This window comes from Lygodium microphyllum, chromosome 14 (assembly GCF_053477565.2).
Source record: "Lygodium microphyllum isolate KBCC chromosome 14, Lygodium_microphyllum_v1.1.10, whole genome shotgun sequence".
Classification (NCBI taxonomy): Eukaryota; Viridiplantae; Streptophyta; class Polypodiopsida; order Schizaeales; family Lygodiaceae; genus Lygodium; species Lygodium microphyllum.
In genome coordinates this window covers 10,123,917-10,147,643 of record NC_141148.1, presented here as the reverse complement: position 1 = coordinate 10,147,643, position 23,727 = coordinate 10,123,917, and the positions used below count along the sequence as shown (strand labels likewise).

The following is a 23,727-nucleotide window of genomic DNA, read 5'->3' as shown; positions in this document are numbered from 1 at the left end:
ACAAGGAGTGCCCTTGTTTGCACCCAAGAGACTACATAGGACTTCATAATTGAATTTTTCTAGGATGCGTATATCTATGTTGCCCATGCACATAGAGTGATACTTATGGATAAATGTATCATTATCTTATGAAGATTGAGATATAGATTCTCCAAGGTTTTGGAGCGAGTTCCTCTTATAGATGTGAAGACATATAACATTCTTAATATGCTACCATACAAGAAGAAGGAGGACACATGTCCTAAAGTAGAGGATACCACACATGGGAGAGATACAAGATGGCATGAGAAGAAGGAAAAGGCTACATAGAAACAAGTAGAGAAATGGAGGGAGCATATGAGGAAGAAAGTAGAAAAAAAAAATTCAAAGCAAATAGGACCTCTAAAGGATAAGCTTTTTGATATGCTTGAGAGGGTCAACCGAGTATGTTTTAGTATATATTAATTACTTCTTACCTTGTGACATAGGCAAGAGAAATTATATTATGTTTTTAGACTTAGAATGTGTGTAGATTCTTAAGGATAAGAGGAGAAAAGTAAATGACTCCATCCTTCTTGTTGGATTAAGATATAATATATCTAAATTTGTTTGTTCTTAAGAATGATATTTTTCTATCGATAAATTTTTTTCATATACTCACTATTTTACTACTTTTATTAGGTGTATGATGCATGGACTGTCTTTCCATATACAACAAAAGATTGAGATTCTTGATCCTTTAATCTCTCACTACTTTAGGCTAAGTGAGCTTGAAGCAAATGCATTTGACCATTGGCTCGGTAAAATTGATTTTGATACCTTGGAGCTTATTATGATTCTATATCATGAAAAGTAAGTTATTCGATATTTTTTGAACTTTTAAAAGAGCTTATTATACTAAATTATTTATCTATAATTATTTCTAGATCTTATTGAAGCTTGATTATTATACACTATATAGATAAATAGTGTTTTTAAATCAATTCTTTAGAAGAAATACATGAAAATGCTAAGAATGAGTTGAATTTTTCCTAAGTTCATTTGAAACTTTATCTATTGTAAATACTCTAAATATTATTTATTTTTAATATCAAGCTACAAAAATACTAATTGAAGTTCTATAAAAAAAAAGTCACATATGCCTTGTGATCTACTTGCACAAATGAAGTATAGACAAGTTGTGGTAAACTTTTTATCAAATAGATTAAGATACTTGATTCCATAGACTACCACAAATAAGTTGTATAATTTTGCTTTGTGTTGTTATTTATAGAGCCCTCTTCAAGATGATAGCCATTCTTACGATTGGAGAGTAATTGTAAATGCCAAAAATTTGATCAAGCTTATTTATTTTAATGATGATAAAATTATCAAGGTAATGTAAAAGATATTTAATTTCAAGATATTGTTTCACTCAAAAGAGAATGTATTACAAAATAGCACTGAACTATCATTCCTTTCTTTCAAATGTGTGATAATTTTCCAATTATTGTTACAGTAGTGAGCATGTTTAGTATATATGAGTAAAACTTTTCAAGTATATAGTTGTCAATTATATTCAAGAAGAACAAGGAGACAAGGAAGCCACACATAAGGAGAGGGTAGAGGAGGAGGTACAGACTGTGAAAGTAGAGAAGGAGGGGCCCTTGATATCTAAGGTAACCAAAGCATCAAAGAAGGGCAAAAGAACTCCTAAAAAGAATATTCCTCACAAAAAAAATAGTCTTTGTGTATTTTCTTGTACAATCTCATGTATATAAATCATTAAAAAAAACAAATATAAATTTGCTACAATATTTGATCTTGTATTTATATTAAACGTAAAGAGATATTTTCTTCAATGTCCTTGCATTCTATCTTTCTCTCTCTTCTCTTTGATATCTACAAAAAAATTAGCATAGATATTTAACATTCAAAAAGTAAAAACAAATATTATGTATACAATGTATGACTCCATATATAAACGTACTCATTTGTTATGAAGTTGAAATGTAAATGAACATGGAATTTTGATATCTTTATTTTGTAAATCTAACCTCACTTGATGTAGTGTACATGATGATCTAATCTTTAGTATTATAATAATATATTCATTGAGCCAAACATTAAGATCCACAATAGGATCTTTGCTAAAATCCTCAAGATTCTGATCCAAAGCAACTAGACTTCTACCTACCAACATAATGGCATCTATTGTAATAAAAGCTAAGGATGAAATTTTGAGTAGTAAACATATATTTACAAGAAATAGAGTACATATCTATCTTACAAGTTATCTTACCTTCTATCCTTGTATCTCACCCCTCATCAACAAATTGTAGGGCATGATCATATGCCAACCAACCTCTTAACTGATAACATGGTCTTTGATCTTTGTATCTTAGCATCGAAAAAAAAAGTAATAAATATATTAATAGATATAAATAAAGTAATCTGCTTAGCCTACTTGAGATAGTAGGTTTCAATTTTTTCTATATCTCAAAAAATATTTTATAACCATAGCTCTCACTAGTGGCTAGAAAGACCACTCAAGGCTTATAAAATCAAGCAAAGAAAGTGGAGATATTGCTCTCCATTGGCAATTATGCATAGGGATGATATCAGAATGGTCATTAAAAAATATTACATTATCTGCTAACTATGTTTTTATCCTACTTTTGTATATTTCTTCTCCAATCAAACCATGCATAATGTCAATAACATCAATAATAGACTCAACAGGCTGTCATTTCTCAAGATTTGAAGGATAGACATCTACAAATAAAAATAAAATTTATCACAATACAATAGAATACCAAGTTTAAGAAAAGAAAAGCATTGAGAATAAAACTACTTACAATTTGGTCTATACAATGGAAGACTTGAAGCTCCAGGTTTCAAATGCAACTCTCTATGCATAAATATATGTTGTACTAAAATCTCTTTTATGCTTTTCTTATTTGCTCCAAGTTCAAAATATTTGATTCTACCCTTCCAACGAGAGATAAAGGAGCTCTCACATCTTTGTCTTTTCCTTCGTTTTGCTTGTTGCATGGTAATCCAACTACCTTTGCTAATAATCATAGGAATCCATCTTTCATCTATTTGGAATGAATTAAACACAAATATAGATGTGAATTTAGAGCTTGGGCATCTTATTGAAGATTAAATTTTTATATCCATGGTAAAGAGAGGGGGGAGAGAGAAATAAGTAACCATCAAGGAAGGAAAGAGGCGAGAACAACAAAACAAGGGACGAAAAAAAGATGAACACTAAGCTTTTTGGTAATTTAAATTTAGTTTTAATTATCATTATCATTATCATATATATTATTGATGCTAAGTGACCAAGATCTTATATCATTAATATAAATGATATTATAATCATAATTACAAAAGGATAAAAATAGATATTCATGATAAAAATTTGTAGTAATATTGTATCTATATCTATTTATAAAATTATTTTTTATCTTTTCAAAAATAGAACTTCCATTATGAAAGTTTTGCTCTCATTGGTCTAAAGCACTCTCTCTTTACATCCGAAAAGGCATTTTTTGGACCTCAATTCTTTTTCCCAAGGCTAATTGAGACAATGATGACAAGAGATCAACCTCTCAATGTAATGACACATGGAAAGGTAGTAGAACACCCATGGTTTTTGAAAGTGTTGACATAGATTTGAAGTAGCAACAACTTTCTCACTATCCCATGTAATTTTCAATGAAGATGAATTAGTCATGTTTGTATGTGTGCTTATATATTCTTAATATACAAATATGCAATACTTTATAATTATGAAAGAACATGAGTATCAAAATAAAAAGTAACACCCTAAGCACCAATCTAAGCTCAACATATGTTACCTTTTTTCTCAATAATGTGGGCAACTAATATGTTGCACCCAAAGAGGAGATTAAACTCAAAGTGAGTTCTAGACCTTTTCATAAATCTAATGATCCATTATCATGACAATCCAATTTAGAAAAATATGTAAAGCTTACTAGAATTTTGACTAGACAAATTTTGGATCTATTCATGAAACTTAAAAAATTGTGTGTTTTTAAAAGCATTCAAATTTAAGGGTGTCATAAAATGGCTCTAATCTGACAAATGTGCACATTGCACACATGCTTGCACACATGCAAGCATGCACATACATACACTCACTTACTCACTCACACTTTGTTCATTAATTGGATGCATATGAATGCCATTGAAAACAATGAGAGCCATAATTTGAGCTTCCTTGTTTTCTTACAAAACTAAGGTAAAAAAAGATGATCTATAAATTCTATATACCCTTGGACATCTAGGGTAAAGGGGCCAATAAAGTGACACCCCCAAAAGCAAAATGTATGGCACCCCAATTTAGTGAAGCTTTTGGAAAAACGAGATAGCTTTTTAAGCCACTTAAAGCTATGATACAAATTTTTTTGTGTTATATATAAGCTTAACGTGTGTCAAATAATTGAGGCATGTAATTTTTTTTACATTTTGGGTTTTGTAAAATCTTAAAATGTATCCCTAAGTGTCAATCCATGGCCTCTTATTATCATCCTTCTGTGAGCACTTCATTCATAACTAGGTCACTCCATGGCCCTTTATTATCATTCTTTTGTGAACCCTTCATTTATAACTAGGTCTACTTGTAAAAATATCAAAACACCCTAAAGTTTTTTTCTAGGTCCATATGATATGCATCGTCTTCTTTTACAAAGCATTTATGTAACTCACTTGGCAAAAGAAACTATGGCCCCTTTACCCCATGATGAGGCTATAAACAAACATGACTCTTAACTTCACAAGGAGCAATGGTGTCTATATTTCTTACAAGCTTATGATAAATATCCAGATTTTGCAAAGTATTGATTAAGTTCATTTCTATAATAATCTTATTGTTGCCCATCTTTCATAGTTATACTCATTGCCCATCTTTTCGTTGTTGCTTTTGCTTGTTCATTGTAGCATAACTCATCTTTATAGTAGGAACTACCAACACTTGCTTAACTTTAAGGAAGGAATACCTATACCTTGACGATCAAAAGAAATCATGAATATTTTTTTTGGCATTATGATTAGGCTAACTAATTTGTTAATAGAATGCCATTTTAAATTCTTGACTAGATCTAGAAAAAAGTATTAAATAGATACTGAGGCTTGGTTAATTCAATGGATAGTTAGCATTCCATTGGAATGAGGATCATTAAATGGTGTTTTGCCCATCCAAAAGTACTTTAAAATGTTCGAGATTGTTTTGTTGGTTAAGTGACATCTCATATTAATCTAAATTTGTTGTTAGTTACTTTCCTTGAAAGCTTTATGTGCACAAGTATGAATTTAAATAAAGCTTTTAAAGTTTATATGTTTACTCCTTAGCATGTGGGAAATGGAGCCAAAGATCGACACTTTGGTACTCCCACCATCCTAAAGAGAAAAGAAAGTGCTTTGTGGTGTGAAGGATGGACACGTGGATAGAGGGAAGGGAGAAAGAAGATGCTGATTTTGACTTTGCATTTGCCTGAATAACTTTTATCCAAGGAGATACTTGTGGTTCAAAAGGAGAGACCAAGGGCAAGGGGAAAACAGACACACGAGGCCTGGAATTTCTCAAGATGCTCTCCTCCTTTTGTAAGGCTTTTTCGCTTTTCCCAACGTAAATAATTTGCATATATCAAATAAAAGCCATAGCCTTCTCGTTGTTGTTGTTGTATAGGCAGGTGTTGATTTCTAAAGAGGAGGAGGAAGATGGGGGAGAGGAAGAGCTTCTCAAGGAGAAACAACGACAAGAGCCATGCCGCCGCCGTCTTCTTTGGAGAGGTCAGGTAAGAAAAATAGGTGCCTCTGTGCTCCCACCACTCACGTTGGATCATTCAGATGCCACCTCCATCGCTTGCCACCATCTCTCTCCTCTTCTTCTTCAATTGCTCCTACAACAAAGACCTCTTCTTTGTGTCCTCCTTCACCATCGCAACACGAAGAAGAAGTGAGGGAGGAGGAGGCGGCGGCGGCAGCTCCGCATCTATCCCTGCACAAGTACGCCGCCATTGCTCTTCTATATTGGAGTTTTAATAATCATGATCATGATAATTATTGTAGTTGCTGATGATTTTGAGTTTGGATGATCTTGAATCATGATGAGCATTCTAGTGGAAGGTTCGGAGTCTTGATGAGCATGATCACGATGATTATTCTAGTTAATCATGCTCTTGTAATTGGGTTTTTCTCTCCTCTCACTATTTTGTGTTCTTTTCACTTGCTGCAGAACAAAGCCCAATTTCAAGCCCATGGCTTCCCTTCAGAAATGTGGCTCCGCTAGAGCTCCTAGCCCTTTGCTCAAAATGCAGTCCATATAGCTAGCCAATGGCTCACTTTTTTTCAAAGTATCAAGAACATACATTCTTGTCATCATCAACTACACTAAAACGAAGTGACAATTACTTTGTCCCTTTAAGCATTCACCATGCAAAGCTTCAAAGACAATCAATAACATTTCTTGCAATCATTGTACATCAAAAGGGCACTATCTTTCACACTGGATAAAACAATGTTGATGATGTAGTTAGGCATTACATTTTAGATTTGATAGAAAACTTGATGGTTGACTAGCCAACTAAATCAACAAACATTTGACTAGATATCTTCATGAGGTGACCAATTAACTCAACTAACTAGGGTACTAAAGGGCTAAACAATGCCCAAAATGAAATCAGAAAAAATTTCAAAGATCAACACTTCTCAAAGCATAAGAAGCTAGAAAGATAGAATGTCTATGTAAACAACCTTGTAGGTATGACCTTCCAAGTTTTCCATGCTTAGTTCTTAATGATGCTCTTTGATATCTATTTGCATCATGACATTCATATCTTCTAAACATCCCATACCTTCAACACAAGATATTTCAGATTTTGTATGTCTCAATACCATGACTTTATTTTTCAATTTAGATTTTCTCTTTTGTTATTTCAAGTCACATGCTAGAGTTATGGTTGCTCTTGTTCACTTTTTCCTATTTCTTATAAATAATGACACTCCCATATTTAGTAATAGGAATGGCTTTATCATACAAGACTCATTATAGTCTTCCCTGTTTTAACTTATGATATGATGTTGTTTCCATAGTGATATGTTTAACAAAGCCTATGACATGATGACTTGAAGTTCATAATTATAAAATTGAGTGTGTTCTAACATCTCATGCAAAAAGGCAATGGGACTTTGTTATGCTAGATAGAAGCATTGGTCAAGCTTTGTTCTTAACTATTTATGCTAGCAATAAAGATATAGGATCTATGGGTCCCTATATCATAGGTTATAGGAATATTCAGTTAAAACAACTTGAATATGAAAGCAAGCCACATGGCAATACCAAGTGTGGAAAAATGTGTGATTCAAGTATTCTAATAGTTCAAGTCAAGGACCTCCAAGATAAATTCTTAAATTTTTAAAAAGTCCATGGTCCAATCCAAAGATAAGGTAGCTATATGGTTTCAAAATGACAAAGTTATTATTAAGCTTCTTTGTGTGCAACAATGAAAGGGACTCTCTACATTCTTTCATAACATCACAAATAATGACATATCGTAAAATGTAGTAATAATAAAATAAGGCATCTAACAAGGAGCTACTAATAGCATATGGGAGCTTGATTAGCCAATTAGTTGCTTGCCTATAAATTAGATGGGAATATCGTAATAGCCTTGTTTGTGTATTACCAAAAATCAAAATGAGACAAATATAGAGCACATTAACTTGGTTTGTTTGTTTCAACAAGCAATAATTTGCAACTCAACTTTCCAATTCAAAGTTACAAGACATAAAGTAATAGAGTTACCAAGTTAAAACACATCATGAACCATAAAGAGTATAGAACACTATTCTATGTTAGATATCGAGTATATTTGAATACATGTATTCCAACAAATGCATTCTTGCATGTGTGTGTGTGTGTCTCCAGACTACCTAAGGGTATGATGTAAATAGGCATCCCATATAATATTATGTTAAGGTGTTTCCACCTTACCATATCACGTCACATAGAGGTCACCACTTACCATGTTAGACTTATTATCTTCTTTTCTTCCCTTCAAACTTGTGAACTTTATTTGGTAAAATACCTTGTAGGGTTATAGGTATGGGTGGGTGCATGGGTGGGTTTTTGTGCATACTCATATGCAAGCATGCACATGTGATTCATCTTCATGAGATAATAGATAATGAGTGCATGCAATCATAAACAACTTTACAAATCCATACATAAGTGAAGTGAAAAAAAAAGTTACCCTTCACTCATTAAGGGGTCGTAAAAGGAGAGATGTTGATCTTTCACATTTTCCAATCCTTTTGGAAGCATGGATGTTACACCACCTTTTCATGCATAATTGAATTCAAAGATTGATCAATTGTCATCATCTCACTTCACTACATGATCATGCCTTGGGAACTTTTCCCAATCTTGGGAAAAGAGTCTTTAGCTTGAACCTTTTATGAATTCAACAAAAGGAAACGATAGAATCCTTCAATGAGAAAATGTAACAAGTTTTACTATCAACATGTGAAAACTAGATTGACATACAAGTTTTTTCTAGATACACAATTTGGGTCATCTCAAATAGTGAATTAACAATCTACAAAAGAATTTTAGAGGTTGAGTCAAGCACTTGTACTCTCTAATTTTATTGTATAGTGCTAAGTCACATCTTGTGAGAAGTACTACTACTTCCACTAAGGAAGAAAAACTCAAAGGAAAAAAACTTGTGCATGGATCCACATGTCCCTAATTTGGCTTAAAAACATACTTCACATGGTTGGTTACCTTTAAAGTATAAGTACTAACCTCACAACCAACCACATATTGGTACATAAGCATTTGAAGAATAGTTTATGTTAAACTACATGGCTTTTTATAAAATAAGCTCACTACAATCTACATGGCTTCTATAAAATAAGTTCACTACAATCTACACTATGCTAGAGCAACAAAAATACATTTTGAATGTTGTTGAGAGCGGAGTTTTGAGCCCGGAATGTGCCTTAAATTTGCCAAAAAATCTGGAATTTAGGGGAAAAATCTTCAACAACGAAGGCGGCGGCTGCAGCTAGGATGATTTTAAGCGTCAAGCGAAGGACGACTTTCAAAAGGTGCCCGAGCGACACTTGCGGATTTTTCATAATTTTTCTGACTACCGTGTGGGATGCCGAGGGCTGCCAGTCAGTGGGGGACGCTGAGACGAATGCGCAAGATTTTTCAAAGGCCGAATCGGAGCCCGGATGCGAAAGATGCCAGAAATCGACCAAGAATGAAGAGGTGGACAAAATTAAGATCAAAGGGGGTGCCCTTTGGGAGGGGGCACCCCCCCCAATCTAGTCTTTCTCTCTCCTCCCTCTCTCTCCTCTCTATAGGCTGTTCATTCGCACTATCTTGAAGGAGGAATCAGGAAGAATATTAAAGGAAACGATGATGGAGATGCTGAAGATTGATATGCAGCATTGGATTGAGAGCAATGGAGGCTCCGTCTGTTGGTCACGCAGTCATTTAATGCGTCTCGGGTTTTGTAAAAACACGGTATGACTATTTTTATGAAGGAAATGAAGGTTTTTTTTTTGTATTTTATGATGGAAATGATGTTTTTATTTGATGAAAATTTGTTTAAGTGCTGGTTGCGTCATGTTTAATTGCTATTTATAAAAAAAATTTGATTTTTCAATGATTTACATACGCTATTTAAATTCTCGCAAAACCCGAAATGCGATTTTTAAGCGGTAAAATGATAGTTTTGTCATTTCGGATGGGTGAAATGTGTTCCTATGGGGGAAAAATGAAAAAACAAATCGAATGTTAGTATGTTGAAGTGATTGGAACAAGAAAAATAAAAAAACAGCATATTTTATTGATCAATAAATCAAGAAAATGGAAAAAATAAGAAAAAATAGAAATATGTCTCACAAAAAAAAGGAAAAATATAATGAGTGTTTGTGGATGTATGGTAGTGGCAAAGCATGAGGTTTAGCCTCAGTTTTCCCTATCTCTTTGTTAAATTTTGTGATTTACCGCTTTTCATACATCAAAATATGACAAAATGAACCTTTACACCTACGCAACGAAAGCAATACCTAAATGTAGGGGGTGGGATGTTTGAATGGTGCGATTTATATGCTAATTATTGCTGATTTTCTGATGCATATCATGATATAGAGTTTGTTGTATTTTAATTAAGAGGATAGTAGCATGGGCATTGTCTCAGTGCTATCCTTACATCGTCGCAACAAGTTAGTGAATGAGCATTAGAAAGCCTGGTTGTGCACAACACGTTTTTGATTGAAAATTATATTTGAGCACTTTAGGATCATCCACTTTTGCATGTGCATGTCAACCATGGTATTAGAATACAAAGAACTGGATACATAGCACCTGTTTTCGATTATAATGACCCACGCTTGAGAGTGGAAAGGCAACCTAAGCCGTAGGATAGACGTTTGTTTCTTGGGGGATTATTTGGTAAGGATACATGGTATCTCCTGGAATACGTTCAAAATGAAAAAGTGGAGTTTGTTCGTTTGTTCTATATGTTGAGCAGCGCATCAAGGGGCCAATCCCTGCGATGTAGGAGAGCTGCAGTGGGACTGGGGTGATTCCCCCGAGAGGTTGCCTCCCATGTATGTGATTATTGTGGCATTTATTGCCAATGTGTATGGGTTCTCCCTTTTGTGGAGTTTATAGGAAGGAAAACGTTGGACTACAAAACTTTAAATGCATAGATTAGGCTTTAGGACAGTTCGTCCTTTAGCAGCAGATAGACGCTCTTGGCCCGCGAGGCCGTGTTGATGTGTTTGTCTGTCATGAGCATGAGGTTTGGCTAGTGCTGTAGCCAGTGCCGGCCCATTTGAGATCCCTTCAGTGGTGCGTTTGCCGGGAGACGCCTCAAAGTGGTGGTTCTCGAATTTAGGGTCTCTAGGGACCACGTAATCGGTGTATGTTCCCCGAGAGGGGCCATCAAGTCAAGTTACAAAAAGAAGAACGTGTTGAGAGGGGTAGACGGAGGGCTGAAATTCTTAGAAAATATACTCCTCAAAGGAGCAGTCCGATACGCATAAAAGGCAATGGTCTTAGTAACCCAACTGCTACACATAGTCCTTTAGGTGTAGGAGGAAGCGCAAGTTCTTCCTCTCTTCCACAAAGTCAACCCACTTCAAGTGGGGGTGTGATCCCATTAGTCCAAACTCCTATTGCCCAATCCGATTGTCGTCATGGCATAACCCATTGCAATTCCTGCAGGGATGCCAGATCTGCCAGCTTTAGGAGTTCCTTTGCTCATTTTTAATGGGTTAGTCGAAGAAGATGCAGAGATTCACATTTGTGAATTCCAAAGATTAATGTTTAATTACCAAGAGGTGGTCAATACTGGTTGCATGTTTTGAATGTAACATGCCAAGAACCCCATGAGAATGTGAAAGCCTATGCCAAGAAGCTTAAGGAAGTGTTTCATAAGTTACAAACTTACATTCCTATTCTGCCGGCTATCCAATTGCAATAATCCTTGCATGGATTGGATTTCAATATTCAGGTACAATTGAGCAGTGTGGCTTTGGCTGATATAGACACCGCCATCACACGGGCAGAAGGAGTAGAGTCACGATTACAAACGGCCTACTCCTCTCGAATAAATCTTAATGCGGGTCTAGTACTTGGAGGCAATTTACCATTGATAAATGGAAGTCAAGGGATGCCTATGAATAACCCTAATGCGAGAGGAAGCATGGTTCATAATGTACCTTTACTGCCAGCTCCTCCCAGTGTGACTATGCTTATGGCTAGTCAGTGGGCTCCACCAAATGTTGGAGGCCAAGCTTCGAACCCTAATGTTGTTCCTGTGAGTCAACAACCAATGCCCAATCAAATTGTTAGGCCAATGGAATGACGGATATATGATCAAGGCTATGAGTTGAGTGCCTCTAATGTCCTTGGTGAAGTTAAGGATATGATGAAGCACTACACTGACGTGATTTCTAAACAATACCAGCAAATAGCTGTTGACGTCAATTTCCTGAAGAAGCAGCAAAATCTGATAGGGAGTCGACGCCTTGAAGAGGGTGGTCCCTCAAGATTCAGCTGTAAGTGGTGTGGTGGATAACATTTCCCTAGAAACTGTCCAAATGTTAAATGTGATATTTGTGGGAAGTCGGGCCACTTAGCTGCTACCTATTGGAGTAAGATTAGTTCCCTCCAACAAGGGAGTAAACAGCCAGGTCCAGTTAATCATAGAGCGCAAGGTAATAACCTCCAACAAAATGATGGACCAAGACAAATACTGCAAAGGGGAAAGCCCACTATAGAGGAGTTGCCACAAGGCAATGGAGTCAGCCTTATCGAGGCTGTATGCGTCAATGGTGCTGAAACCTCTAACCTACGAGCCATGATAAGAGGCCAAAAGGCTAAAGAGGGTGATAGAGATAATGCAAAACTGGTCGAGGAAAACTCTAAGCAAGGGGATAAGGGGATGCAAGTCCTGAATCCTGGCATGGAAGGTGGACCTCTAAGGCCTGTTGACAGACAAGTTGATACTAAGAAGGATGAGGAAGTGCCAAGAAAGAAGGCAAGAGCTAAAAAAGAAGCACCAAAGCCGGTCCCGAGACCAAAAGGGAGAATGGTTTGGCGAGAAAGGAGAGCTTTGGCTACCTATCATGATTTTGATTTAGCAAGTTCTCTTTGCGAAGTCAAACCAGATGTAAACCTCTTACAATTGATTAAATTATCTCCAGGAGTACGCAAGGAATTCAAGAAGATCCTGTGTATTGGGTATATTGTAGAACCTTTGGGCATAGCACGAGTAGGGGAAGATTGGTTTGATCATGCTGAAAAGAATCGCCCTAGGATTCCAACATACGTGGATGGAATATTAGTGGAGTATGCTATCGTAGACAGTGGGTCCTCTATCAATATCATGAGTTCACAGTTGATGGAGAGGTTGGGTCTAGGCATCCAAAAAGATGGCTCCACCCTTCTTAGAATGGCTAATGATAGTCTAAGGCAACCAAAAGGTTGCGTTACTAAATTCCATGTTACAGTTGCAAGTGTAGAATGTTTCTTGGACTTTAGGGTGATAAGATTTGTAGGACATCCTAGCTATCGAGTCTTGTTAGGCAGGCCTTGGATCTTACAAACAGACTGTCAAGTTGATATACCCACCGGTCGAGTGGTTTTAGGTAGAGGTGCTAGTCGAGTAATAGTCGATGCTTACCCTGAGTCTCCTCAGAGTGAGAGAGCTCCTTTATCCTCTACTGAATTAGAAACAACAGATGATCCATTTGGTAGTGAGACATCATCCAGTGATGAATCTAAAGAGGGGTCCACTATAGAGGATATTTATCAGATAACTCTAAATGAGCCGATAGAGCCTCAAGATAGGATAAGAGATGCGGATGTGATTGAGTTGAACCTTGGCACGCCAAATGATTTGCAACCAATTAAATTAGGTTCCATGCTCAGTTCAACAGAAAGGGAGGACTATGTATCCTTGATTCAAGAATTCCGCAATATCTTTGCTTGGAGTTATGACAAGCTGAGAGGCATTCCTCCTAGCCTGGCTGTTCATACTATTCCTGTAAAAGAAGGCAGTGGTCCTGTGCGTCATAAAGTTAGATGTATGCCTTTTGAATTGAGGGACGGGCTGTTTGAGGAGTTACAGATGTTACAGAAAGTTGGTTTAATCTTCCCTGTATAGCACACAGAATGGTGTTCACCAGTTGTCATAAGGAAGAAGAAAAACAACCAGATCCGACTATGTGTAGATTTTAGAGAGCTGAATAAGCAGACGGTTAAGGATTACTACTCGTTGCCATTTATTGACCAGATTTTGGATCAATTAGCGAGTAGGGAAATATATTCGTTTATGGATTGCTTTGCAGGATATAACTAGATGGCAATTGCACTTTCATTACTGTCTTTGGTACTTTTGCGTACCATGTGATAGCCTTCGGTTTGTGCAATGCAACTGGATCATGGCAATGAATAGCAGACAAGATTTTTGGTGGCATCTCCCCAGATGAGGTGAAAGTATTTATCGATGACCTGGGGGCAACCACTGTAAGGGAAAGGATGTTGATTATCTTAAGAAAGTACTTTGAGCAATGCAGACGATTTTGTATCGCTCTTAACCCACGGAAGTGTGTCTTTGGAGTGCCTTATGGGCTATTACTAGGCCATGTGGTCAGTTCAGTAGGGATCGCAAATAACTGACCCTAAAAAGATCAAGGTTATAGTCACTATGAGTCCACCACGCACTCCGAAAGAGGTACATAGCTTTCTGTCATCGATAGGGTACTATCGGAGGTTTATAAATGCCTTGGCAGAAAGGACGTTGCCACTGACGAACTTATTATCCTTTAGCTATCTATTTGTATGGAGCGACCCTTGTAAGGTAGCTTTCGAGGATGTGAAATAGGAGCTAGTAAAAGCACCAGTTTTAAAAGCATCTAAAAGGGGTGAGGTATTTTACATATTTTCAGCAGCCACCATGCATAGTATCAGCTGCTGTTTAGCCCAAATCTGGGAGGAAAAGTGGTATCATCCGATAGCTTTTGCTAGTCGAAAATTGGGCATATCAGAAATTAACTACACCTACATGGAGAAGTTGTGCCTTGCGATGGTCTTTGCGACTAAAAAATTCAGACACTACATCCTCTATGAGAAGGTAGTTTTCTATACGAAGGCAAAAGGGCTTAGATTGCTTATGAACAAGCTACAACCGCTTGATCGTTTGGCAAAGTGGTTAATCACTTTGTAGGAGTTCGATTATGAGATTAAGAGTAAGCCATCGAGGTTGCAGGGTATTGTGGAATGCCTTGTGGATTTCGCGGAGCTGAAAGAGACTTTAGCTGAAGGAAGTGATATTGAAGAAATGTTTAAAATTGATACAGCTTCTATCCCATCTTGGTATGCTGTTATCATGCATTATCTATCAACGGGAGAGACTGAAGCTGGTTTATCAAAATCTGAAAAGAGAAAAATCAGACAACATGCTTTGAAGTTTTCCTTGATCGCAGGAACACTATATCAGCAAGGTGTTGATGATATCTATCACCGATGTGTGATGCCTGACGAGGTTCCTTTCATCTTGGAAGAGTGCCATGACTCTACGTGTGGAGGGCACTTCGTTGGGCGGTTGACAGCACAGAAAGCTTTAAGAGCTGGATATTGGTGGCCATCCATCTTCTAAGATTCCTTTGAGTACGTTAAGAGATGTGATACATGTCAAAGATATGACAGCAGAGAGAATAGGAAACGCCCACTTACGCCTATCATGGCTATCCTTCCATTTGAGAAGTGGGGCATTGACTTTGTGGGTCCTATCACCCCGTCATCTACTACTTAGAAGAGATACATTATAGTAGCAACTGATTATTTTAAAAAATGATCAGAAGCGCGGGCGACGAGGCAGGACAATGCAAAAGAGACTGCAAGTTTCCTTTTAGAGTAGATTATTTGCCGTTTCGGACCACCGAAGAACTAATATCGGACCGTGGAAACCACTTTTTGAATAAAGTGATCAAAAGCCTGACTGAAGCTTGGCAAATCAAGCACAACAAAACGGCCCCCTATAATCCGCAAGCAAACGGACAAGTTGAAAGTACTAATAAGCAGCTTGTGGGTATCTTGTCTAAAATAGTCTTTGAGAAGAAACGAGACTGGGACAGGAAGTTGTATGTGGCAGTATGGGCGTACAATACAACGTTCAAGTGAGCTACCGGCCATACTCCATTTAAATTAGTTTATGGGGAAGAGTGTGTGTTACCCCTCAAAATCGAGTTGCCAACCATAGGGTTTGCAATTAACCACTCTTTGGGAGACGAGGATGCACTCTTTGAATGTTTCACGATCATAGCCCACTTGGATGAGCTGAAATTGCAGAGCTTATTACACCACGAGGTAGCTAAATGTCGGATGAAGCAGTTGCACGACCTTAAAGCAAAGAAGTATATCTTTAAAAAAGGGCAATTAGTTCTATACTACGATGCACGTAGGGAGCTGTTTCCAGGGAAGGTGGAACCTAGATGGGATGGCCCCTACAAGATTGTCAGGATAGGAAAAAATAGGTCTACGGCTCTATTAGCTGATCTGCACGGAGTAGAATTTAAAAATAAGGTTAATCTTAATAAGATTAAACCTTATTATTTCTAAGTATGCTAACGCGAAAAAAATGCATTGCAGGTCCAGGCTGGGGCTGATTGGAGACCTGCAAAAGGAGCTTAAGCTGGTTGATGGGGCGGTTAATCCCTTATTTGGAGCACTTATATCTAGAGCAGAGATACCATCAGGGGAAGCTTATCTGATGGAGCAGAGGATACAAGGTGATTGAGAAAGAAGGCGGAACCTTTGTGTGGGAGATCAAAGTCTTCTGCCATCACTGCTTACGAATGTTGACAAGTATGCTTGTTCAGTTTAATGAAGAAGGTGGGATGGAGCCGTCAGTTCATCCTCTAAACATGCTAAATTTTGACTATCATAATTATGAATAAAGGAGTTCGTGATGGCAGGCTGTGTAAACCCATTGTGGACATACACATTATATTTTGACGGAGCGTCCAGGGGCCCTAATAAAAAAGGGAGTGTTGGAGTAGTAATCTGAGATTCCCAAAGTAGAGTTACGATGAAGTTAGCTGCTTATCTCGGGGTAGGATTCACTAACAACATGGCCGAGTATAAAGCCTTGATTATGGGACTGCATATTGCCAAGCAAGGTGGTATTCGGCGGTTGTTAGTAAGAGGGGATTCCCAGTTGATCTTGAATCAGCTAGATGGGACATACACAGTGCGGAATCCTATCCATTGTATGTATCATCGAACTGCCAGGACCCTACTTGAGGAGTTTGAGAGAGTGTCTCTTCAGCGGATTCCACGTTATTGGAATCAGTTTGCGGATTCACTGGCAAACCTTGCTTATGAAGAAGACCTTTTCTTCAACTGTGGTCCTAGTTTGGATATTGCTATCAATAATGAGACAGGACCCGGTCACTTGTGGGAAATGTTATCATAGCATGCAATATATGGCAGGCGATGGTTGATATGGGTGATGCAAAGAGTAGCCGAGACCCATCTACCGTTGTTATCCTAGACCCATAGGCTGATTAGCCAACATGTTATGCGTACGCCTCTTGCTATATATGCAGGAGAGATGGGTCACAATCTTATGCATTTAGCTTAGGGCTGCAAGCCCTATTTTTCCTCCTTGGAAAGGAGCATATTATTGTATATCTATACTATTTCGGGGAGGGATGTGTAGGTGCTATTTTGTTTGATCTAGTTAGGCCAAGAGGGCCAGTTTTGCGAGGTTTTAGTGTTTTATTTCGTTAGGCCAAGAGGGCCAATCAGTTTTTGTAGTGAAATGCTTTATTTCATTAGGCCAAGAGGGCCAATCGTCTGTTTAGTACGGGTGCGGTTAATGGTTTCTTGTTTTAGTCCTGTGCTAGACAGGTCCAAAGAAGAGCTTGGAAGGAGCCTATGTCGTGCGAAAGCTTCTCGTGGCCCTATCCAGGTGATATCTCTCCTTTACGAGTATCGTGTTTTTTATGCTATATGTGTCTGTGTATTTGTAGGGGGTTTTCTTTTCTTGTTGGGGACTGGCATCCAAGGCATGAAGTCCCAGATTTAGGTTAGGTATGTCTGAGGGAGGTCTAAGTAGTCGTTGCCTCCTGTAAAGACATTGCCAAGCCTCGAAAGACCTGTTCTAGAAGCCAGTTCTAGTGACCCTGTTCTGTTAGCCTACTAGGCAGCCGTTCTAGGAGTTCTTGTTAGTTGTGAGGCAGTTAGAGAAGCCTGCCGAGGGGGAGGAGGAAATGATGATGAGAAGGAAAGGGAAAAAAAAAACCCCGAATATCTCAAAGGAAAAAATATATACAAAGCTGTGTAAAAAGGGGTTCTAACCCCTATACAAAAAAAAGAAAACCCGAAAGGAAAAAAAATCTTAGAAGTAGTTGATCATTGCCTTGCGAAGGCTTGGTAGGTACTTGGGGACGAGTCAGACCCGAGGCTGATGCCTTGCCTTTCCTTGGGATGACATCTTGCCATAAGAAAAAGAAAGGAAGGTTGGAGCAAAAATAAAAGTGAGCGTTCGAAAAGGATTAAGTGTCGCCTCGCGAGGGCTTGGTAGGTTCTTGGGTCCCGAGACAGGACCTGAGGCCGATGCCCTATTCTCGTTGGGTCACTACGCTCAGCTCCCTCCTTTTTACACGCCCGAGTATGGAAAAATAAAAACCTAAAAGAAGAAATGTGCTAAAAGAAAATACTTCTTGATCAAGCTATAGGAGTCCTCGCCTAGTAGAAGCTTTTGGGTGGGTTGTTCTTAGTTAGGTAGGTAGTCCAGACCACCACTTAGGGCGACCTCTTTGATAGTTCTTTTTAGTTTGGTCGTGTTGGAGCAGTCGGTTAGTGACTAGCTTCGGATCTTCTATCAGATTATGCTAGGCCTACTCGTTGTGGATTTCATGCCTTGGTTTTGTCAGGGGTAGGGTGAGCATTGTGCTTTGTTTTAGTATGTACCTATTTTGTATCAACTTGATGCTTCCTTTGGTTGTTTTGTGTAGATCTATTGTGGGATTTGATGGGCTGAATCGCTCTATCCCGTGGTCGCCAATGAGAGCGGAGTTTTGAGCCTGGAATGTGCCTAAAATTTGCCAAAAAATTCGAAATTTAGAAAAAAAATCTTCAACAACAAAGGCGGCAACTGCAGCTAGGACGATTTTAAGCATCAAGCGAAGGACGGCCTTCAAAAGGCGCCCGAGTGACACTTGCGGATTTTTCATAATTTTTTCGATTGCCATGCAGGATGTCGGGGGCTGCCAGTCAGTGCGGGACGTGGAGACGGACGTGCAGGATTTTTTAGAGGCTGAATCGAAGCCCGAGCGTGAAAGATGCCAGAAACCGGCCAAGAATGAAGAGGTGGACAAAATTAAGACCAAAGGGGGTGCCCTTTGGGAGGGGGCACCTCCCCAATTTTTTTCAATGGAAGGCGGCAGCATGTCGTCGCCATCATCGCCGCACGAAAAAAACGTAACCCCCCCCCCCCCCCCACAAATCAAGCATGGAGCTTCAAAACAACACATAGATCAGAGATCAGCCGGCAAATCTCCATTCTTTCCTGATCATATCGCCAGTCTTCATGCGAGATGTGGCTAACCGAATGGAGAGATCAAAATCTAGTCTTTCTCTCTCCTCTCTATGGCCTGTTCATGCGCACTATCTTGAAGGAGGAATCGGGAAGAAGATTAAAGGAAACGATGATGGAGATTGATGGAGATGCTGAAGATTGATGTGCAACATTGGATTGAGAGCAATGGAGGCTCCGTTCGTTGGTCAAGCAGTCATTTAATGCATCTCAGGTTTCGTAAAAACACGGTATGACTATTTTTATGAAGGAAATGAAGGTTTTTTTGGAATTTTATGATGGAAATGATGTTTTTATTTGATGAAAATTTGTTTGAGTGCTGGTTGCATCATGTTTAATTGTTGTTTATCAAAAAATTCTGATTTTGCAATGATTTACATACGCTATTTAAATTCCCGCAAAACTCAAAATGTGGTTTTTAAGCGGTAAAATGATAGTTTTGTCGTTTCGGGTGGATGAAATGTGTTTCTATGGGGGAAAAATGAAAAAATAAATTGAATGTTAGTACGCTAAAGTGATTGAAACAAGAAAAATAAGAAAATATCATATTTTATTGATCAATAAATCAAGAAAATAGAAAAAAAAGGAAAAAATAGAAATACGCCTCACAAAAATAAGGAAAAATATAATGAGTGTTTGTGGATGTATGGTAGTGGCAAAGCATGAGATTTAGCCTCAGTTTGCCCAATCTCTTTGTCAAAGTTTGTGATTTACCGCTCTTCATACATCAAAATATGACAAAATGAACCTCTATACCTACGAAATGAAAGCAATACCTAGACGTAGGGGGTGGGATGTTTGAATGGTGCGATTTGCGTGCTGATTATTGCTAATTTTCTGATGCATATCATGATATAGAGTTTGTTGTATTTTAATTTAGAGGATAGTAGCACGGGCGTTGTCTCGGTGCCATCCTTACATCGCCGCAACGAGTTAGTGAATGAGCATTGGAAAGCCTCGTTGTGCACAACACGTTTCTGATTGAAAATTACATTTGAGCACTTTAGGATCATCCACTTTTACATGTGCATGTCAACCATGGTATCAAAATACAAAGAACTGGATGCATAGCACATGTTTTTTATTACAATGACCCAGCTTGAGTGTGGAAAGGCAACCTAAGCCATAGGATAGCCGTTCGTTTCTTGGGGGATTATTTGGTAAGGACACATGATATCTCCTGGAATACGTTCAAAATGAAAGAGTGGAGTTTGTTCGTTTATTCTATATGTTGAGCAGCGCATCAAGGGGCCGATCCCTGCAATGTAGGAGAGTTGCAGTGGGGCCGCGGTGATTCCCCCGAGAGGTTGCCTCCCATGTGTGTGATTATCGTGGCATTTATTGCCAATGTGTATGGGTTCTCCCTTTTGTGGAGCTTATAGGAAGGGAAACGTTGGACTACAAAACTATAAATGCATAGATTAGGCTTTAGGACAGTTTGTCCTTTAGCTCTTGGCTCGCGAGGCCGTGTTGGTGTGTTTGTCTGTCATGAGCATGAGGTCCGGCTAGTGCTATAGCCAGTGCTAACCTCACATGTCCCTAATTTGGCTTAAAAACGTGTGCATGGATCCACATGTCCCTAATTTGGCTTAAAAACTTACTTCACATGGTTACCTTTAAAGTATAAATATTAACCTCACAACCAACCACATATTGGTACATAAGCATTTGAATAATAGTTTATGTTAAACTACATGGCTTTTTATAAAATAAGCTCACTACAATCTACATGGCTTCTATAAAAAAAGTTCACTACAATCTACACTATGCTAGAGCAACAAAGATACATTTTGGATGTTGTAGTTTCTATACAAAGGAAACATCACTTTGTTTCTTTAAACAAAACAAATCAAATGTGTATTTTCTTTAATATAGTTTCATTTTAATTTTTTGCTTGATGGTTCGTTCTTCTAGTAAATTACATGTGAGGGATCTTAGATTCCTCAAATTAACCAAGAACTTTGACTTTCTTACATATCATTTCCATTTAAGTAACTAGAATGCTTTCCTAATTGGATATGGTATGTGTACACATGGACTGGGTCATGGATGAAAATATGGGTACCAATCCACACATGTGATTTTATCCCTCTAGTAAATCACTTTTCTAGGTGCAATCACTTCCATAAAAATATACATGTTTTTTAAACCTTTAATATTAGCATTAAACTCTATGATGCATTCCTAAATTAAGGTAATAAAGACTAATAATCATAACAACCAATGCTTTCACACAACACTTGCATAACCCTTTCTCCCATGCTCTTAGACACCCAGAATGAAGAACACACAGTTATATAGAGAATTTACAAACTAAAGGTTGAAATTATTATACTAAGAACTAGACTTAGGTCCTAGATGTGCCTAAAATTTCCACCCAAGGGTCCCCAAAGAGAGAGGCTCAATTAATGCAAACTCTATCTATAAAGATTATAGTTTTTTTGCATATAATTTTTATAAGGATATATAATGAATGATATAATAAGTGATTACGGTGCCTACTTCACAAGCTAAAGCTTTTAACAAGAAGGATTGGAGTAAAGTTGGTACTAGGTTACCTTGACTTTTCTATCTAAAACAATACTAGGGGAAGTAAACCTTTAGTTTTCGTAAAGGTATTTGTTGAGCTACTTGAACAACTGTTAGGATACTTGATGGACTCTTATTGTTTCAAGAGTTTCAGTGCTTGTCAACTCGACCACGTATTGCATGGTTGGCTTATATTCCAATCTCATAGCCATTTTCTCTCTTGTCATGATCCCAAGCAAGCCAAAAAACTAAAAAACTAATGACCAAGATCTTGTAGTAGACTCACCTTCTCACCTTTTGACATTGTAGTCCAAATACTTTTAAACATTTGTTGGTGGCCTCATAATTCAAGAGTTTCAATGCTTGTCAACTCAACCACCTATCACATGGTTGGCTTATATTCCAATCTCATAGCCATTTCCTCTCTCGTCACTATCCCAAGCAAGCAAGAAAACTAATGATCAAGATCTTGTAGTGGACTCACCTTCTCACCTTTTCACATTGTAGTCCAAATACTTTCAAATGTTTGTTGGTGGCCTTATAATTCAAGCATTGCACGTTGATCCACTCTCACTACTCCATCACAACCGATCCCATGCTCAAGTAGTCGAATGAAAAAATGAAATGGAGAAAACCTCAGTCCCACACTCTACCTCTCACACTCCAAGCTATGGGAGAAGATGGGGAAAAAGAGAAAAAGGTAGAAGAGAGAAGAGCTTTGCTCTCTAAGTCCCTCACTCACACCCTCGCTCTTTGTGACTCGCAACAAGGAACAAAAGAAGATAAGATGGAAGCAAGGAAAGGATTGCTCTCAAAGTTGTATACACAAGAATGAGCTCTTCTATTTACTTTTGGCTCTTATACATCCGTAGGGTTAGGGTTTAGGGTTTCTCCCATAAGTTGGGTAGCCTGCCAATCCTCTACATATGTCTTATGTTAATTGGGTCACTCTATCTATGATGCCAGGAGGCATATTCCACGGTGGATTCCGTGAGGTTTTACGGTGGATTCCGTAAACTTAGATAACCGGGGCTCATACGCAAAGAGGATTCTTTGTGCGAGAAGTTGATGGGGACGCCTGTCCTTTTCGGGCGTTTCATTAATTTAGTGTGTACATGGGTGATTCCATAGCGGGTGATTCCGCAAAATGCATATTAAATTAATAAACGTTTATGAGTTTAGAGTGCGCACTCGTAATAAATTAAGGTTAGGATTTATTTCTAACCAGTTGATTTATTTATGTAGCTGAAGACTGCTAGGTATTCACTTTTGTTGGTTTAATTGTGTTATTTTACTAACGATTGTGAATGCTTCAGTTGATGTGTAGAGATAGCAGCAGTGGCGGAGGAAAGCATTGGAGTCTAGCGGGTTTCCGACCTTTGGACTATATTTTGATAGGCGTCACGCCTATATTTTGATTATGTCTATAGAGACATCGATTATTTATTATTATTTTGTATGCGCTTATGCGCCTGGATATGTTATTTTTATTTGGACATTGAGATTGGGCGTGCCAGACTCTTTGGGCACCGTCCATTAGCTTTATTTTCATATTTTTGGTAGAAAGCAAACTCAAAAGCTAAAAGCTTGTCATATTTTTGTAATTGGGCTATTTTTGAGCATAAAGATTGGAAATATACATTAAATACATGCTTTGTGAAGCGCTCACACAAGGCATGGGGGAGATTCAACCCAATTTGTCTCTTGTCTCATGTCGTGCTTGCTTTCACATTGGTTTTTGTGCTAAAAAGTAGAGTGCTTTGTTCTTGGGGACCTTTGGGAATTCACTACGTGGGCTACCTGCGTCCGATCTGCGCACCAGTGGTATCAGAGCGGAGCAGAGATCAAGGGCTTCCAATCGCTACCAATCTCGAGCGAAGGCGGAGCTCCAGGAACAAACGGCCTCTACAGTCAATCTCGTCGCGAACCGTCGATACAGGCAGACTTCTGGCGATCAAGAACCCCTATTTCTACTGTCAGATCGCGAAGGACCACTCTCTGTCGGCGGAGGACCACTCCCTCAACTCCATGAACAAGTCGTGATAGAACAGTGAGAAATCTCTAATCTTCTTCATTAAAA

At 38.2% G+C, this 23,727-nt stretch overlaps 1 protein-coding gene across 2 annotated transcripts; it reads left to right on the top strand.

Moving 5' to 3' along the window:
• Window positions 1–5,538: 5,538 nt before the first annotated feature.
• On the top strand, window positions 5,539–9,547 carry LOC148025315 (uncharacterized). Of its 2 annotated transcripts, none has more exons than XM_087692350.1 (3): window positions 5,539–5,589; window positions 5,675–5,783; window positions 9,021–9,547. In XM_087692350.1, the coding sequence occupies exons 2-3, from the start codon at window positions 5,753–5,755 to the stop codon at window positions 9,323–9,325; spliced, it is 336 nt and encodes a 111-aa protein (XP_087548476.1). In that variant the 5' UTR covers window positions 5,539–5,589; window positions 5,675–5,752; the 3' UTR covers window positions 9,326–9,547. The 2 variants fall into 2 exon arrangements, with proteins under 2 accessions (XP_087548476.1, XP_087548477.1); XM_087692351.1 differs by lacking the exon at window positions 9,021–9,547 and adding an exon at window positions 6,224–8,077 and having other exon boundaries at window positions 5,562–5,589.
• The last annotated feature ends 14,180 nt before the right edge of the window (window positions 9,548–23,727 follow it).